The sequence below is a fragment of the Polyodon spathula genome, chromosome 11 (assembly GCF_017654505.1).
Source record: "Polyodon spathula isolate WHYD16114869_AA chromosome 11, ASM1765450v1, whole genome shotgun sequence".
NCBI lineage: Eukaryota > Metazoa > Chordata > Actinopteri > Acipenseriformes > Polyodontidae > Polyodon > Polyodon spathula.
The window spans coordinates 41,760,739-41,780,512 of NC_054544.1; the positions used below are offsets into that span (position 1 = coordinate 41,760,739).

At 40.1% G+C, this 19,774-nt stretch overlaps 1 protein-coding gene across 1 annotated transcript; it reads left to right on the forward strand.

Moving 5' to 3' along the window:
• Positions 1-807: 807 nt before the first annotated feature.
• On the forward strand, positions 808-18,674 carry LOC121322725 (PAS domain-containing serine/threonine-protein kinase-like). The gene is made up of 20 exons (XM_041262972.1): positions 808-1,019; positions 1,572-1,813; positions 2,411-2,643; positions 3,219-3,389; positions 3,755-3,892; positions 4,663-4,797; positions 5,619-5,934; positions 6,061-6,245; positions 6,663-6,837; positions 7,210-7,314; positions 7,504-7,675; positions 8,022-9,079; positions 9,561-9,739; positions 10,281-10,448; positions 12,836-12,961; positions 13,612-13,746; positions 14,226-14,425; positions 16,406-16,539; positions 16,937-17,080; positions 17,658-18,674. Exons 2-20 carry the CDS (start codon positions 1,606-1,608, stop codon positions 17,843-17,845), a joined length of 4,170 nt encoding a protein of 1,389 aa, XP_041118906.1. The 5' UTR covers positions 808-1,019; positions 1,572-1,605; the 3' UTR covers positions 17,846-18,674.
• Positions 18,675-19,774: the final 1,100 nt, after the last annotated feature.

A 19,774-nucleotide genomic window follows, 5' to 3' on the forward strand; every position in this document is an offset into this window, starting at 1 on the left:
ATTAGCTATTAAAAAAAAAACTTTTCTTTTTTTTTTTTTTTTTTCCAAAAGGTATTGTTTTTATCCTACACTGCTATTATTCAATAATACATTTGTATTTTTATTGAAGTATTGAACCTTATTTTGCTTCATACAGTGCTGTTATCCATAATAGTATTTGTAACAATTGTAAGTCGCCCTGGATAAGGGGGTCTGCTAAGAAATCAATATTAATAATCGATTAAGCAAGTTATGAAACACACCCGAATATTGAACAAGTGTAAATCTTCAGCTGGGTCACACACTGCACACAACGATCTGGCTGAGACAATATATCTGTCCCTTATATTAGTACATTCAAAATACGTTTCTAATTTAAACCGAATGGTAAAGATGTCTGCATTTGAGTGACTGTACTGGACTTGATCGAGACCTTAAAATACACGAAAAACAATCTGTCATTTTTGGAGGATTGTGTGGACATAGTTTGTGTACTGTCACGCTGCAGGAGATGCCAATGCATGCATTACAACTAGTTCACTCGTTTCCAGTAGCAACGAGCTTCACCGTCCGCCTCTCCTGTTTACATCACATATTTCTAACCCTTCAACCTACCGTGTCCGTCTCCATAGGAACCGTGATCCAGTTTGAAACCTAAACATTTAAGGAACCGCCATTCCTTTAATCTTGTTGGCCGTTTGCCTTCTACGTAGACCGCCTTTTCCTAAATGCTAACCTGTGATTGGTCAAATTGTTCATTACCCAGTCTCGCAACAAATCAAGGAATGCCTACAGCACGGACTGTAGCTGGGGCGGCCGTTTGAAATATTGCTCAAAACAATAAACAATAAACAATAATGACTAATATAAAATTGTAAGATTACAAATTCTTCACTGGAGTCGTCGTTCTATTTAATTAGCGGCAGTCTAAAATAACTTTTGATTTGTTTTGGGTTGGGTTACAGACAGTTACCAGCTTTTGTTACGCTAAGGGAACTCAGACAGTCCCTTCAGAGGGGTAACCAGATCTTTTTTTCGAGGTGAGTGTTTTACGACTACAGAGGTCCGTGGGGCAAAAAAAAAAAAATAATTAATTCCGCGCCCCGTCCAATCCATGTGTTCGTGTGAGTGGGAAGCTCCGCCCCACAGTTTGTATGTAGCTGAACCACGTTTGGGGTGTCTGAATAGGTATTACATTGTATAATAATAATGATAAAAAAAACACATATCTGTGTAGTTTGAAGGTTATATCAGGTATTTTGTACAGTAGTGTGTGTATGTGTGTATATATATATATATATATATATATATATATATATATATATATATATATATATATATATATATGTGTGTGTGTGTGTGTGTGTATGTAACCTGACACGAGATAAAGTACATAGTGGTTCATATTACATTTTTGTCTTTTGACAAAACAATCCATCATTAAATGATCATGTGATTGTATGCATACAAGTAGCCAGTCAGGACCATCTCCTGTAGGGTGACTGATAGGCAACATATTATATCGTTACCTGCACATCACCCCTTTTTAATTGTGAATGTTCATTAACTTAAGTGTTCTGGAACTCTTTTAGGCCCAGAGCTGGTGAAAGGGTACATCAGCAGGAGATGGCTTTGAAAGCTCCAACCTCAGACTTTGGGCAGCTTAACTCCTCTCTCAGGGGCGGCTCTTTCTGTGCAGCCACCTCTCGGATGGGAGCTTTGCTCCCACTCTGTGATTCCTTCGACCTGAGCAAATCCTTCCCACATGCCAGCAAGCCAGCCCTTCGAAAAAACCGGGCACATGAGTTCTGCTCGGGCATCGACTCCTTTACAGGTTAGTCTATCTGTTCAGAACAGATTCCTTCAATTGCATTAATTTAATCATATAAGAAGGATTGATGTTGTATAATTCAACAGTATTAGGGGAGGATTGCTGAAGTGCTTAGTGATAGAAGCACAGTCTTGATAAAGTATAGCTCTGTGGTAGAGAGACTGGGTAAAATTCCCTATTTTATGATTTTTGACCCTTTAACTTTAATGGAATTATTATCTATAACTTTGTTAACAGTATACAAGTAGCATTTTAATATAATTTATGCTGTAGGTGGTAGCCTTTCCCAACTGGAGGCCTGGTGTTAAATGTGGCCAGGGTCAATGTTATTTTGTCATTCTAGCCCCCAGTTGTTTCCCAACATCACAAAATCATTAGATAAGTGTTTGGCACAATTTTGCTCTGCTTGTGCTATTCTAAGGTGCACTGGCAGAAATCACATTGTCCCTCACTGCATTCGCAAGCACAGGAAGGAAGAAGATGTCGCCTAAAAATGAATCGGCTTTTAGAAAAAGTTGCCAGACTTTTGAACAAAACTCTCTTGTACTGCAGAGTTGCTGGACAGTCAGGTTTGAAACACGGTTTTGTCTTGAACACTAGGCGATGGGCTGAACTCTTTCTGCTTCAGCTCAGTGGCTGCTCGTAACATGCAGCTGTCTGACCTGTGTCACTCCCAGTCTCCCTCCAATGCGATGTCCCTGTCCGATTCCTGTGACATCTCTAGCAGCTCCCTCCTCAGACAGCTGGCTAGGGGAGCCTTCAGCTGGACAGGCCCGTCTCCCATTCGCAACCCCAACAAGGCACTTCTCACTGTGGACAGCAGAAGCGCAGAGGTCAGTACATACCTATTGTTTATGCATTTTTTTTTATACCACTGCAGTAGTATTCTTTATTGCTTAACTTGAATGAAGACACTGAGATTTTCATCTAATTTTTCCTGGAGATGCTAGACATACAACTCTGTGGTTGTCATCTCACCCTGTGTGTGATTTGTGAGGTTGCTGGTATACATGGGATGCAACAGAAATAAATGAAATATTGTAAACCCAACAACTGGTACAACAATCCAGGATAAAGTGGTTACCCACCAGAATGCACTGATCTTAGTAATACACTCAAATAGCTGCCGATCAGGCAAAACTGACCTGCAAAAGAGAGGTGCGTCTTTTTATATATTACAGAATGCAGTATATGTTTAGGATTCCATTTACTTAACAAGTCTGTCATGTGCAGGAAACCCTTGTGTTGTTTCTTTTTTTTTTAAATAATAATAGGCTTAAACATTGGTCCTACAATTAAAGGCAATTCTCTTGCAGTCAGTTATTTTTCCTATTTAGTATTCTCTGAGGAGTTAAAAGTTTGACTGTCAGTGTTTACCCTTTCTCTTTTTTGTTTTCTTCTCTTGTAGATTCTGGTTGCCAATGAAATGTCCTGTAAGTTATTTGGGTACAGCAGCCAGGATCTGATTGGGCAGAAGCTGTCGTTACTTCTACGCAAAACCAATCAGAGCCTTGAGGAGGTCCTGGGGGAAGAGCATCTAGAGGCTACAGGAAACCTTGTGATGGTTTCAGGGAAAGTGGTAAAAAACAATATTGAATCCCTCTTTTCTGTTTGTCACAGGTTAACTAGATGAAGGAAACGGACACATCACATTTAGGAATTTTGCACTTTTTACCTCGCCAGCAAAAGTCCTCTCACTGGCGAGACACAATGTAATAGAGATTTCTCATTGACTATGAGTAGTAAGTTTTTTTTTTTTCGTTTTTTTTTTGGAAAAGGTCAGATCTTCTGGAAACCTTATGCTGTTTTCAGGGAAGGTGGCATACTCCCATTGCTTAATCTGCCTACAAGGGTCAATATGATATAACCCATGCTGGTGTGATCTTACATGGCTAGGATCCCATGGTGTAGTGTTGTTGATGACTGGTGTCCTCTCTGGTGCAGGTTGACGCTGTGAGAAGTGACAATGCTGAGATCCCGGTGTCTGTGTGGGTGCGCAGACTAAATGACGAGGAAAGGCGCTGTCTAGTGGTGATGGAGCCTGTGGAGAGAATCTCGGCCTCGGTCTCCTTTGGGGAAAGTGTAAGTTCTTGGAAGTAGTGAGAGGTTTTCAGAATAAATTACAACTAGAGTTGTACAGGTAAGTACAATTTTGGACCTTAATATACCGATCCCTGCCAGAATGATCTGAACACCTAAGTCTGAAAACATGCTTTTAATGTGGCAACTGTAACTACTGCTGGACTAGCAAAAAGAACACGTTCACAATCTTTAATATCAGGTTGACTTTAAATTGCTGTCCTTTAGGGATTGGAGACAGTTAGGAATGGAATAAAAGAGGTCCTGTATCACACTTTGAGCCAAGATTTTAATCCAGGAGGACCATTTGGTATGGTGGCACAATCAGACTTTTGTTCATCAACAAAATGATACCGCAAACGGTACATCTCCATCTTAGAGATGTCTTTGTTAATGCAACATAATCTGCTGGAAAATGGGTAACCTGTTGATTTTGTCAGAAGGGATTGCCAATTGAAGTCACAGAACAGTCTTTATGGACTGCACAGACTCTGGGGCACTTAAGTTATACAGCATTATCTTGATGCTCAACTCAGGTGTGGTACAGCTGAAGGTCAACGACAGACCGATAATAAACAGCATTTAGTTTTTCTTGTCTGTCTGTCTCTAACACTTAGGAGTAAAGATTATGCCACGCCGGGATCTCACATAGCAATTAATTAAAATCTACACTCTTACAATCACTTTTTACAAATGGCTCTACCTCTTACTCATTAGGTCCTACTTCACGTGTCATTTTTTTTGTTGACCAGTATGCTTGTGAATCCTTTCAGGGTAGGATCCTGTCTTGTGATGCTCTGTTTGCAAACCTCCATGGCTATTTGTCACCAGAGGATGTGACTGGGCTGTTGATCACAGATCTGATTCCATCACTCCAGGTTCCACCAGCCTGCAGGAAGATTCCAAAGGTCAGTAGAGATAGATACCGTTTGTGGACTGAGAATTATTTTTCACTACTGGGAAGTGGTTCAGAGAAAGGCATAAGGGGGTATTACAAACCGTTAATGATCAAGCATAAACTAAATTCATACATTTGAGGGGCTGAGAATGAAGACCAAGCACCTGTCTTAGTGTTTGAAGTGTCTTTTTGTGGGTTGACAATCTTTAAAAAAAGAATTCTCATAATTCTTTTTGTCCGAATCACTCAACATGGTCCTCCAGAATGAGGCCTGTTGACGCGACCATGTAAATAGACCATTCCCTCTGTCAGTGGTATGATTCCAGGGAAAATGCAATGTAATGTTCTGAAGTTATAGTGGTGACTGTAAAATCTGCATATACCCGTTTAATTAAAAAACATGTTAGAACCACAGTGTTAAGGGGACCAGTGATGATGTGGCTAATGCTAATAAAAGGGAAGGTAAACTGGATTTTAACGCCTTGTCGCTCCTTAAAGGAATTTTCACTTTATTTTGGTGCTTGTGCTTTATTATTTATGAAAGTTAAGAGGCAATAGCTGCAGTCATGCATGTTGACAGCTCACAGCTCTGCGAGCTTACTTCAATCCTTGGCCACTCTCAGACAGAGACTTCCAATTGTACTGAATTGCAGGATGGTTTTGTGATGTTGGCTAATGTAGTGGAGGCGAATTTGAGACCACACCAAATTCAATTCACTTGTGACCTCAGTCGATTAATTTGTTTTAATTGTATAGATTTGGTTTGCCACTGGTTTTCTGAGTACACACTGGACCATTTGTTCTTTTGATGGCTGATCAATTTTCTTACAGAGTTTGAGAATCCAGAGGGCCACAGGCAGTTCTAGGGATGGTACCACCTTCCCACTCAGTATAAAGCTGAACAATGTTCTTGACTTAGTGAGAGCCATAGAACACAAAGAACACTCCAGCCTTTTAGAGTCTGAATCAAAATTCCTGTCCTGCTTTCATGGCTCTGAGAGACTTCAAGACCAAAGCGAACTGTCCAGCAGTTTAGAAGCTGTGGTGCCAACAGATTACATGGAACATCTAAAATCTGGAGGACACTTTGAACCCAAAGAACCATCAAGCATTCAAGAGTCTAGAAAATATAATGTTCAATCTACAGGTAAGTAAACAGTCAAATCCGTCCACTGTGGGAGATCCTGCAACAACCCATTCCATGCCAGTAGAAGCAATGCTCAAACTGGAGTTAAAGAAGGATACCCAAATGTTTTTGTTTGTTCTGTTTTAGCACGTGAAGAGGATAGATGGGCCCAGACTGTACCAAGTTTAGGGGTGGTTTACTCAGGAACCGTTTGGGTGTTTACAGCAATCAGTGGACTTTTAACCCTGCGGTCTGATGGAACAATTCTCAGTGTGAACAATAACTTTTCACTGATGCTGTTTGGTTATGAGAAGGCAGAACTGCAGGGGAAGGTAGGAGCGTCTTCATTTTGTCTTAATCTGAATACGTGTAATTCATCCCTAGAATCTAACACTCAGTAATAACCTTTAAGTAAAACAACGGTTTTATTCAGACATTCACACACTTGTCTGATGGATACAAATATTAATAAAAGCATCATGCAGCAGGGGGCAGTCTTGTGCTTAATCAAACCTACAGTGGCAGAGATTGTTCCTTTTATTTCCAAAAAGCTTGTTCACATGTTTTACCTTACTTGCAATACCTATTCATTGTAAAGTCCATTCCTTACTTCAAATGCTTCACAGTTTCAAACACCCATCACTGTAACTGTACATTTAGGAGCACTGAAAAAAAACTCCCAGCTATGACCTACTAAACTACAAGGTTTAAGGACTGTGAATTAATCTCTGTTGTGATTGTCTGTGTAGAATATCACCTTCCTGATTCCTGGTTTCTATGAGAGCCTATGTGATGTGGAGGAGAGTTCTTTCCTGCTACCCCCCTTTGAGGAAGATCCGAGCAACCAGATTGTTGAGTGTCGGCGAGCAGAGGAGAGAGATGAACCCCAGCATGCTTGTTCCAGTCTCTCCAGCAGCATTACAGGTGCCAGGGCCTCTATGTAGTCCTCAGGGCTATTATCTTAAAGGCTTGAACAGACCGGAGCTGTCAGAGATTAGGCTATTCTAATGCAGTAGGATAATATGTCGTTTTTACTTTACAGCGTACTTTCAAAATCAAAAGGGGAAAGAAAACCTGTGCATTCAGTTAACCAACTTATTTATAACATGCTTTGCTTCTATGGTGATGTGTAGTGCTTTTCAGCAACTGATAGCATTTGTTGTGTTTCAAGTGATTTCTGTGCTACTTTTTTCATTAAGTAGTTATTTTTGCTATAGCTTCTTATATCTTTCCTAGTAGCTTCTGTGTGCCTCTAGTGTTTTATTTTATTGTTTGTTTGTTTAACCTGCCATTTAGATGCCTATAGTCCTGCTGGTAGCGCTAACACTCTAAATGGAGCCCACGAAATTGTTAATTTTTGCATTCCACCTTCAATAGAGGAGACGTCAACTGCTGGAAAAGGTATGTACACTGTTATGTCTGGGTGGTTGTATTTTTAAACATATGTAGAATTTTATGACTCAGCTTACTGCTTCCTCAAAGCAGTGCTTTTTATGCCTTGTTAAGCCCCACAAGAAGACACGTTTAAGTCATACATCAGAATGTATTGTAAATGTTTGCTATTAAAAGCTTTGCTTGCTTGCTTTGCAGACCCCAGCCCATTACTAGCTGGCAATGTGGAATTAATTCAGGAGGAGAAGCAAAGGACATCTGCTGGCAGAAAGGTGGAAATCTTTACTGGAACCAGTACCAGACTGGAGAACGAAGGAAGTGTTCCATCAACACTGTCCTCCCCAGCAGTGACGTCCACCCCCTTTAGCGGGTAGGTGTATATCTGAAACCATTCACTCAAACAGCATAGTCAATAAGCAGTGCACCGAACAATACATTCTTGCTACACATTGAGCTTCACACAACATACCCAATACAAATTACACTATCCCTTAATGGATTAGCAGAATACACTGCATTCATCACAGTGAGGGGAGCTTAAGTAAGGGAGTTTTTTTTTTTGTGAATCCACAGACCTATCCCCCCCCCCCCCCCCCCCCCCGAAATGAGTTCTGCAACTACATGGGACAAAAAAATATAGCAGCCATGTGCAATTTCTTTTTTTATTTATGCAGGAAAAAACAATCTTCTCAAAGCTGCTGTTTTTATCTCCACAGTGGTGAAAGCACGGCAGAGCTGATTGGCCTGGCAGCCCAGATTGTCCCACAGTGCAGTGATTTTGCTTTGACAGAGAGTGAGGAGGGCACCACCAATGGTCTTCTGCAAACACCGTCCTTAGTGGAGTCACCTCAGGGATCACCTAGAGGCTCTCCACAACCTGCCTTCATGGAACAGAACAAACTGGCTCCATGCAGGAACCCAGAAGGGCATCAGCCAGCCAGTGCCTTATCTGTTCTCTGCAGCAGCAGAATTGGTCAAGGAGATACCCCAGAGAAGAGAGAACCTCAGACTGGCTCCACAAGATTTGGCAGACTGGTAACTCCACAGCATAGCTGGAATGGAAACAGCAGAGAAGAAGGAGACACCAAGCCTTCTGCTGGAGGGTGCCCAGTTAACCTTAACATCTCTCCAGGGACTCCCACTCTGGATGAGGTGTGGCCTGGAAGACAACCTACACTTGATCTCCTGGATAACAGATATAGTGAAAACTCCAGCTTTGAAGTTGTCTCACATGGAAGTAAATTCCCAGTTGTGTCCTATCCTGTTTCCAGTTTAATTTCTCAGGAGTCTAGCAGCTACCTTAATGGCAATCTGCTCACTCAAGCCATGCAGGATTTGGATCTGAATGGCAGTCTGGAACTGGTTTCCACAGATCTATCCTCCTGTTCCACCTCTGAACTCCTCAGGACACCCTCTCCCTATGTGGTGGAGTCTGACTTGGAGATGGAGAGCGGTGAGGGAAAGAAGCTTCCTCCATACTCTTCAAGGCTGGATGAGGCAGTCACCACTGCATTGTCTGATCGAAGTGGAGAAAGGCAGTGCAGGCCCTTGGAACAGGGTGATCAGGAACACTGGAAATCATCAATGCCTCAGAGTAAGGATGGTGTCTACCTAGCTCCTAAAGAACTTGAAGAGACGTCTTTGAAGGCAGAGAATCATGCAACATCAACGCCTAAAAAACAACCAGAGGGACAGGCATTGTCCACAACCCAGAGTGAAATCCAGGAGGGGCATTACAGAGGAAACTGTTATCATCGAGATGGGTCCAGACTCCGTAAGCTTCTTCTTGTTGCTCTTATTTTTGTCTAATCTGTCTCATGGTGACTTCATGGTGATGTGCTTATAGCATCTATATGTACATGATATGTAATGTCACACTTACAATTTTAAATACAGAGATTGGAGAACTTCACATAGACATCCTTTAACACAAGCACTTGAATTATGACTTAATTAGTGGGCTTTCTTTAGAGCATGAAGTTTGTATTTAGGGCTAAGTTCTGAAGTCCTATCTGAAGTCTTCTACCCAATAATGTTTATATAAATTACGTTAAAATATGTAATTGTAAAACGCTAGAACAAAGATTTTAACAGAGCAAATTAAAATAGTAATGTTTACCACAGCACAGAAGGACAAGTAGCAAAAATGTTAAGCCGTTGATCTACTGACTTAAGGTTTATCTTTGGTTGAGTGAAGAGTTTAATAAGAAACTGCAGAGGTGGCTTTGTTTCTGAAAAGCTGCTTTCCTCCCCAGGTGTGCAGTTTGAGGTCCGGAAAGTAGAGCTCCCTGAGCAGCAGACCCTATTTTGCCTCTGGATGGTGAGAGACCACCTTGAGACTCAGAGAGAAGCTGTCATGAGGATGAAGCTCCTTCTGTCCAGCCTCAACAGCACTGATTTCCTCCCTGACGTTTCTGGCATCAGCTTGGGGGAGGTGAGTGAACCTGCCTAGATGTGACCATACCTGTCAGCAGATCCAGATTCACTCTGGACTACAGTAGCTGTTTTCAAAAGAAAGCTGCCTGCTCTCTGACAGCACCAGTTGCTGGCAATAGGGTATTGAAAGGGAAATACAGCCAATTACAGAATGCAATGTATTCATTTCAGTCCCTCTGGAAAGTGTGCTGCAGCCCTGCTCTGTTAACCCTCAAGCTGGGTACACAGTTTCTATGTATTACTTAATTACATTTTGGTTGAAAAGTTTACTACATGTGGATGAGAAACTTAAAAAACTAACTTCACATCTGCGTCAGGTGGAAATATGTTTAAATGTGTACAGCATTGGAAAGTTTTCATCTTTGTCACAAAACCACAAAGAAATGTGTGTGGAAGCGCACTTTTGCATGAGTTTAGTAAGTGTTTTTCACCAGCCTCAGGTACTAAAGTCTGCCATTGTTTGAGTGCTGTTGTAAGTTTTGTATGGACAATGAGAAGAAATACTAAATAATTTAACTTGAGCGCTGTGCCCTCTGTAGGCGATCCAGGAGACGGCTCGGGGTGAAGGGCTGCGGTGCTCCCAGGACCTGGAGGAGTCGCAGGCCTGCAAGGGGGAGTTTGACCAGAAGTACGTCACCATCAGCGCTGTCGGCAAGGGAGCATTTGGCTTTGTCTGGAGAGCACAGCAAAGAACGGACAGCGAGGAGGTGGAGCACAACTCATAGCACTAGTTACACTGTAAATAACATAGTGCGACACATTTCACAGTGCTGCTTACACACTGAATCTTTTCATTTGGTTGTAGTAGGGCTTTTTTCTAAACTCTTGGTGACTCCCAGGCATATTGCAGGAACCCAGTCCTAGGAGTCGCCATGGAGGGTAAAATGAAGAAACACAAATCCTATCCAAATAGGTAATTGGGTTCCCCTGCAGTTGCTAGATATTTAGTGAGCAAGGGATAAAACTGCCAATCAGTGCACTACCTCCAGTCATAACAAAAATGGCTAGCATTTTTTTGCTCATTAAAATATGAAGTCTAATGATAAAGAGGTGTTATCTACTCAGTGATGCCAAGATATTTAGTGGGCAAGGGGTCTGCAGAGGGGTAAAATGGGCAATAACTGGCCTACCCCCAGCCATTCACAAAATCATTTGTTGCTTCAATACTTTTGAGCAGTAATATTCATCTCACACCCACAAAGCCTGAACTGCACACCGTACATTGTGATTTGACCTTATAAAATGTTTTTATAAAATGATCTATAAAAAGTAATATATTAGAAAAATATGTCTGTTTGATGAGGCTACTAGTTGGTTTGACTCAGTACAACTGGATCCTGTCCAGTTGTACTGAGTCAAACCAACTAGTAACTATAAACTTGACATACACTACCGGTCAAAAGTTTTAGAACACCTCAATTTTTCCAGTTTTTATTGACATTTACTCAGTTTAATGTCTCAGTGTACTCTGAAATTAAAGCTTAGAACAAATAAACTATTGGAGATAAAAAAAAGAAATCATGGAATCGTTTTGTTTAACAAAATTTAATCTAAATTTTTGACTCATCAAAGTAGCCACCTTTTGCAGATATAACAGCCGAACACACCCGTGGCATTCTTTCTACAATGGAAATCAAATATTGTTCGGAAAGTTCTTCCCAACACGGTTGCAGAAGTTCCCACAAATGTTTTGCACTTGTAGGTTGCTTTGCTTTCACCCTTCTGTCCAGTTCATCCCAAACCAGCTCGATGGGGTTTAAGTCTGGAGACTGTGCTGGCCATTCCATGATTTGAAGCCTACCGTCTTGTTCTTTTCTTCTAAGGTAGTTCTGACATAGCCTGGAGGTATGTTTTGGGTCATTATCTTGCTGTAGGATGAACCCCTGACCAACTAGGTGTATACCAGAGGGTATTGCATGGCGCTGCAAAATGCTGTGGTAGCCGTTTTGGTTCAGGGTGCCACTCACTCTGTGCAAGTCGCCGACTCTGGATCCAGCAAAAGAGCCCCAGAACACCACACTTCCTCCTCCATGTTTGACAGTTGTTGTCACACACCGAGGAAACGTCCTTTTGCCTACTCGACGGTGTACAAAAACCCTGCATGATGAACCGAAGATTTAAAATTTTGATTAATCATCCGTAAGACCTTCTAGTCTTCAGTAGTCCACTGGCGGTGCTTCATGGCCCAAGCAAGCCTCTTTTTCTTATTTTGCCATCTTAGCAATGGCTTTCTTACTGCCACTCGACCTGCCAAACCTGCAGCTCGAAGTCTTCTCTTCACAGTTGAAACTGAGACTTGCTTACTTCGACCAGTGTTAAGCTGTGCTTGAAGCTGTTGTCCTGTGAGCCTCCTATCATGCAAGCTGTTGACTCTCAGAAACTTGTCTTCTGATTCTGTTGTGGCTTTGGGTCTGCCAGACCTCTTCCTGTTAGAGTTTCCTCCAGTTTCCAAGTGTAGGAAACTGTACTCCCTGACACCTTGGCTTTCTTTGCAATTTCTCTAAAGGAAAGACCTACAATTTTAAGGGTTATAATGGTCTGTCTGTCTTGCTTTGTTAATTGCCTTTTTCTCGCCATTATGATAGCAATATACTACTTCATGCAGTACAATACTGTCCAAATAATGCTTAAGAGGGTATAGTAACACAGTCTGTTCCAACACTGCTTTTATGTAGACAGAGGGTTTGTAAGTAATCAACAAAAGTTGGGACACCTGTAGGAATTGTTAGCATCAACTTTCAAGGCTTAATTTACTTCCATTGCTGCAGAACAGCTGTAAGTTGTTAACCCATTACTTGTTCCCTGAAAAAGGCCTTTTTGTATAACTCTGAAATGTACATTATTTTTCAGTTTTTGGTAACCTAAACTTTTTTTTTTAACCTCTGGCAGTTTACCACTTACCTTTGTACCATTTCGGGTTATTCACTGGACTTGAACTGCTTAAACTTAAAAAAAACTGGAAAAATGGGGGTGTTCTAAAACTTTTGACCAGTAGTGTATACACTAGGTCATTTGATGCCTCTATATAAAGGATACATTGAAAAGAATATACCTTTTTAAATTTCTATTTTTAATGCATTTATCTCTGTTGTAGGTGGTGGTGAAGTTTATAAGAAAGGATAAGATTCTGAAAGACTGCTGGGTGGAGGATCCTGCTCTGGGTCGAGTGAGCCAGGAGATAGCCATACTGTCCAGGCTCCAGCATCACAATATCATCAAGGTAAGCAACCTGACCATCAGAGTAGAAATGAATACTGATGATTAATTAAAGCACATAAAACATTTCACACTGAATTTCATTCAATAAGCTCCCTTCATATAAAACAATATGCAGAGGTAAAACATTTTTTGTTTTGTTTTTCAAATAATGTATGGCATTTAAAAGCTATAGTATTAAGCCTCATTTGAATTTCATTTGAATGGGGGACTGTGAGGACAGTAGGACAGCATATAAATGTATGTTGTCAATTATAAGCTATGCACATAAAATCCATTCAGAAATTTAAATACAGTTTCAAAAATGCTTTTGGCTGGTCCCTTCCAATAGTTTACCACAGTATGTTTGCAGTTTTCGTAGTCATTTCCTATGGCTGTACTATGCATTTATCATAGTTTATCATGGTTTTCCATGTTATGTTGTAATATGTTTTACTATACCTCTCTGGGCTTTACAATGCTTACCATAATTTTGATAAGCTTTATTATCCGTCACTATGCTTTTACTACAGGTTTCAAGCAACCAAGGCTATAAAACAGTTGCAGAACCACTTCTGGTGTTGAGATTTCAGCACATGAAGTGAAAACAGTCTTATTAAAAAGCAATTCTCTCTTGACTCAAAACCAGTTTAATCTCCTTAACATGTCACGCAGGTGCTGAATGTGCTTGAAAATGAGAACTTTTTCCAGATGGTGATGGAGAAACATGGAGATGGGTTTGACCTGTTTGAGTTTATAGACAGGCAGCCCCTTCTGGATGAACCTCTGACCAGTTACATCTTCAGACAGGTGTGTGACAAGGACTGGGTGTTAATCTACAGTGCCAAACTGTAATTTAAATCTAAATTTCAGTACTGAATTGATGGTACAGGAAAGCAAATCCACTGGCTAGTGCAATAAGTACAGCACGGGCAACAGCTATGAAAGCTTTCCCACACTGCCCTGTCAATACCCATGCCTATCCAAATCTTGCCCCCTCTGAAGGGTTGCAAAGGTGTCACACTTCTGTTCATGTAGGGCCCCAACAGCCAGCAGATTGATATTACCTTGTCCATGCCATGTTATAGTGCTTAAACAGAATTAAATAGATGGTGAAATTCCCATTTGATTTATGATTTTACATCTAGTCACAACTTAAGCTCAAAATTGTAGGATCTGCTGACACCTTAAATATACATGGCTGAAGGACTCTAAAAGTCCGAAAGTTTGAATAGTTTGAATGAACTTAAGATGTAATGTATTAAAGACCACCTATTTCTGTATTGTAGCTGGTGGCGGCTGTAGATTACCTACGTGCCAAGAACATCCTTCACCGAGACATCAAAGACGAGAACATTATAATTAATACCAACTTTCACATCAAGCTTATAGACTTTGGATCGGCCGCTCTTCTTGAGCCAGGAAAACTCTTCTACACTTTCTGCGGGACCCTGGAGTACTGCTCTCCTGAGGTTCTCATGGGAAATCCGTACGTATTTAAACATGTTAGCTTTAAATGTGCTACTGCTATTTTAGACAGGTTAATTGTTTCATTCAGGTATTAAGGCCCTTACACACCAGATGCAACGTGGTGAGCGACATGACAAAGCGATGCAAGAAAATCGTTAAAACCTCTGCTTTTCAATAGCGCTCTTCACACCAAAGACGACACAACAAGCGACGTCGGCCCGACACAAATTCCAATGTGAGCGATGAAAAAAAAAATAGAAAATGATCCTATTTTTGCGAATTTGTCAAGCGACAAATACACAACTGAGCAATCAGAGAACAGCTTCATGTCATGTGGTTTGAAATCAAGCACTGTTTCACTTAGTGACGGGGTGCCCTTCCCTTGGGTGTATTTAATTTTTTATGTAGGTATTATTATTATTATTATTATTATTATTATTAATATAAATATACTGTGTTTATGTGCCGATGGACGAAGGCCATCCAACGTGATTATTTATTATTTAAAATGACGGTGAAAAGCGTGCGTTTGTGTTTTGTTTATTTATTTCAAAAGCTTGTGCAGAAGGCGACCAGTGACCAGAGATGGTCATCTGTATAAAAACCTGCAGCTTTCTGCGCTCCAGGAGAAGCGTGTCAGAGGACACGAGTCTAAATTAATAGAGAAACAATTGCTAAAATATACTTTAGAATTGTTAGTGTTTTTTTCACTTTGGCCAGAGTGCCCTTTTATACAGGTGGACACCTGCCAATTAGCAACAATTAATAAATTAACTCGGGAGATGGTCACCTTCTGCACAAGGTTTTTAAATAAATAAACAAAACACAAACGCACTGCTTTTTGCCGCCATCTTAAATAATAATAAATAATCATGTCAGACCGTTTTCATCCGTCCGCACATAAACACAATATATTTATATACTACGACTACTATTAATAATAACAATACAAATGAATACCTACATAAATAATAACATACACAAGGGGTGGCCACCCCGTAACACACTTTCACTGAAAATGGAGGTAAAGATCATACTTGCATTACCTAATTTCCCTGACCTATAATAATAATAAGCGTTTGGTAGTAATCATACTTTCTGAAAGATCTGGCAAATTTCCAGTTGTTGTGTCGATTCAGTGATCGCTTCTGGTGTGCACTGTGTTTTCGCAGCGAATTTGTTGTGTCGCCCCAGTAAAAATCGTGTGCGGACCTTTAGTCAGCAGAGTTTTATTATGTTTCACTCAGATTATTATCACAGATATTGAGTTTCATTCATCCCACAAGATATTTCAAGGCAATCTTGATATCCAAAGTACATTTTATGGGCAATTATATTGTATAGCCGTTTTATTGCACTATTGTAATAACACTACATGACAAAAATACAGTACTGATTAATGATTCACATTTTTTTTCCTGTATGGCGTGACATTCACTCTAATTATTTAGCATGTGTTTTTAATGAGGGGCTCATGAACTCAGAGGTTTTGCATATTTGGTAATGCCAGTGTGCCCACAAGTTGCAGGTCAGAAAGCAACTCTGTATTTTTTATTCCATCCTTCCATTCTGTAAGTATAGACTGCCCAAGTTGCTTGCAGAAGTGTGGCCCATTCCTTCAGAGTACAGATAAGAAATGAATAAAACTGATTGAATGAGAAGTTCAGGTTAATCCCATAGGTTCTTAATTGGGTTGAGGCCAAGGAAAGTTCTCATATGCTTACTAGTAGCATGGTGGATGGTACTAGAACTGGTTACAACTGTCCCGGTAGGCAATCTGTGTTCTGGAGTTAATCAAAAACAGTTGATGTGAATATGCAAAAGTGTCCAATGCAAATTGAGAAAATGGAGGGGGGTCTGAAAAAGTGCCTGTTTATAGATACTGTATAGTCTTTCTGAGGCCAAATAAAGGAGCCTTAGATATCCTAAACTCTGCTTGCACTGTAGCTATGCAGGGCTGTTCATCCTCTGATTGTAACTGTCTAGGCTTGTTCTGCAGGTATGAGGGTCCTGAGCTGGAGATGTGGTCTCTGGGGGTGGCCCTTTACACCCTGCACTTCGGAGAAAACCCTTTCTGTGAGGTGGAGGAGACGATGGAGGCTGTGCTGAGGCCCCCCGCCCCAGTGTCCTCAGGTAAGTAGAGAGAGAGAACTGTGTCTTTTATATTATCTCCTTCTGGTACTCCTCCTTAAGTCTAGAAGCTATCTAAGAAACTTTGCCTGCATTGTTTCTTCAGTTTCAGAATCTTTGCAGATTTTTTTTTTAATTGCCTATTCTTTTGTAGCTTGTTTAATCATTTTAAAACAAATGTGTTCACTCTAACAAAATGAAAAAATCACATCCATAATCCTTAGTGTCATTAGCAGAAAACTAACAACAAATCAGCACTACTCTGCTTTTTGTTAAAGAGCCCACACAGATGATTTCAAGGTCTATTTTTACTGGCACATTGAAAGACACTACAAAATTGAAACACTGAAAAACAAAAAATGCCAGTAGTGACTGACCCTCTCTCTCTCCTGCTCTCCAGAACTGCAAACCCTGCTGTCCTGCCTTCTACACCCTGACCCCCAGGAGAGGATGAGGCTGGAGGAGCTGCTGCAGGTGCCCTGGCTGTCACAGCCTATCAACCTAGCTGAGTACAGCTGGGAGGAGGTGTGTCCTGCCAGGCAAGGTGAGCTGGGGAGAGCGCAGACTGGCTGCTTTTACTCCTAAGGGAAACTAGGACCTTTGTCTTTGCTAATCTACAGGGAAGTGCTTGTGACTCAGGAACATTATATTGCAAATTTTGTGGTAGGAGATAAAGCTAACTATTTTCAAAAAGGACAGGAATAACTGTATGTATGGAAGACAATGCATTATACATGATACAAAAATATTATTTAGAACATACTAGAAAGGCTTAAACAATAAAGAGTGTGCATGACTTAACAAACTCTTTAAACAGTATCAGTTTTTATTATGGATAAGGTTCATATGTGTACAGATCTGTAGTTAAATGGCATGAGACCAGATTTACTCATAAATAAAGTAAATGATGTTTTACCATGTGAATTGCTTGGTCATAAACAAAGTGAGTTAACTAACTGTTTAATTGTGTAGCATTTCATATGGAAATCCTATCATTTAGATGTATTTTTGTTTTAAAGAAGCAGCATATTCTCATCTATTCACCTGGTCTTCCTGAATAACGCTGTACATAGATAAAGAAAGCAGACACTAGTATGTATCACCCCTTTCTCTTGTTACAGAGTACCCTCTATGCAGGAGTGACTGTCTCGTTGAGGAAGAGAAGGGCAGCTTGAAGGACTCCCTGACTCCAAGGCATGGTATATACGAAGCACCCACAGACAGCATGGATCCCGAGGAAGATGAAGAGGAAAGGTCCCTAGAAGCCCTGGAGACTGAACTTCTTAAATGCCTCCTCAGCCAGGACTGAGTGTTTTCATTATGCTGCAGGACAATGAGACTGAATATTTGATAAACAGAGATCAGGGATGTATAATGCCTGTCACTACAGTTGACTGTAATTCTTACAGAAACGATCAGAACATTATGGAGAGATGTTGGCGTGCACAGCTTGGCTCATATATTGCCCTTGAGGTTACAGCTTGTGCTGTAGGCATCCCTTTAGGGGAATGCTTGTCTTTCAATGCTGTAGACACTAATGTGAGTGAAAGGAGGAGTATGTACTAACAACTTGATTTTTAAAATGGGCAAAATAGTTTTTAAACCTGATAAATGGATTGAAATCAACAACATTTTAATGTGCCCCTTCCATTTACAGTAGTCTAAACCAGATTTTAACGAAACACTTTGCAGCCTTTTGAAAATCATGCCGTGTTTATTGTATAAATATTTTCATAAATACAATCTTTATTTATGTTGTATTCCTATATTCATATAAACTATTTTAAAGGGTGGTGACTTTTCATTCATATTTTATGAAGAATTATTAAAGAGTACTTCATATTTTTTAATCATGCATGATGGAGTTTTTTCTTAACAGTTTAATCAACAATTCTTGCCTTAAGAAATGTAAACTAGTAAATGATAATAAAATCAAAGTTCTAATAGAATAGCAGTTTCTGCAGATGTGATCTATCAGGCATACCTGTTGATTAATTAATCTCTGGAAATCTCACAAAACCTGTAGATGGAGGTTCAGACAAATCTGTTCATTCATTATGTTTAGTCAAGTCTAGGTGCAGTTCCTTAGCCAATAGCCAATACAATTTATAAAACTAGTTCCTTTATAATTAAAAAAAAAAAAACAAAAAAAAAAACATGATTATATTAAATTGTTATTTACAGGAGCATATCAATTATAAAAATAAAAATAAACTGTTTTGCTGACTTCACTCAATTATCAGTTATCTCTTTTTTTTTCCTTAAAATGAACATGCATCAATTGCACTCCTGCGTGGTATAAATTAAATGGGTTGCAGTAAGAACCATTAAGGGGAATGGTTTACTAACACATAATAAATATATATTAACATTAATTTGGTTAGAGGTAGCTGTTATATCCAGTTCTCACGAATCACAATCACTGTTCGGTATTAACCAAGTATAAATTTAATACTGGGTAGGACACAAATTAAGGTGAAACCCATTTTCCCCATGTTATGTTTTAAGCAGGATTGTGTCAGGCAGACAGACGGAGCATGCGCAGCCGGGGAACGCAGGTTCGACAATGTTTAATGTCAATTTTTCTACGTTGGTGGCTGTAACAGAAAAATTGCATGCTTGCTATTCTCTGACAGTGTCTGCACTCAATGACGCTGCAGGAAAATAAACACGCTATGGAATTCCACCAGTTTGTGTTAAATCGACGCTGATAAACATTTTTTTTTCCTAAATAATAGTCTGCAACACCTTGTACAACTGCGGTCCTTGCTTTATTTGTTGTTTGTAATATATAACAATTTTGTGACCTGTCTGATAATCTTACGTTTCAGCTGCATTTTCTGTTAGCAAAATACTGCACCAGTATTTGTAAATAAACTATCAGTTTTCGATATGTAGAGACTAAGCAACAGTGCAACCTCTCTACATTCTAGTGATTTACTAGTAGGCTGCAGTACAAAAGGATTTGGCGGCAGCATTCGAAAAATGAGACGAGGAGAAACGTTTTTCAGCTAGGTATACACGGAGCAGGAGTTTACCCTTACTATGTCACTACAGCACACGCAAAGGCCACTGTGCCACTTTTAATACCATTGAATTACACATTCCATAATGTCTCCATGAAGCACAATGCATTCGCTATTCTTGCAGTGGTTATCGTTATTAGTTTGTAGTGCATTGTGTTATATATCCAGTATCCAGAATTTATTGGATTAGCACTAAAATGATCTGTCATCAT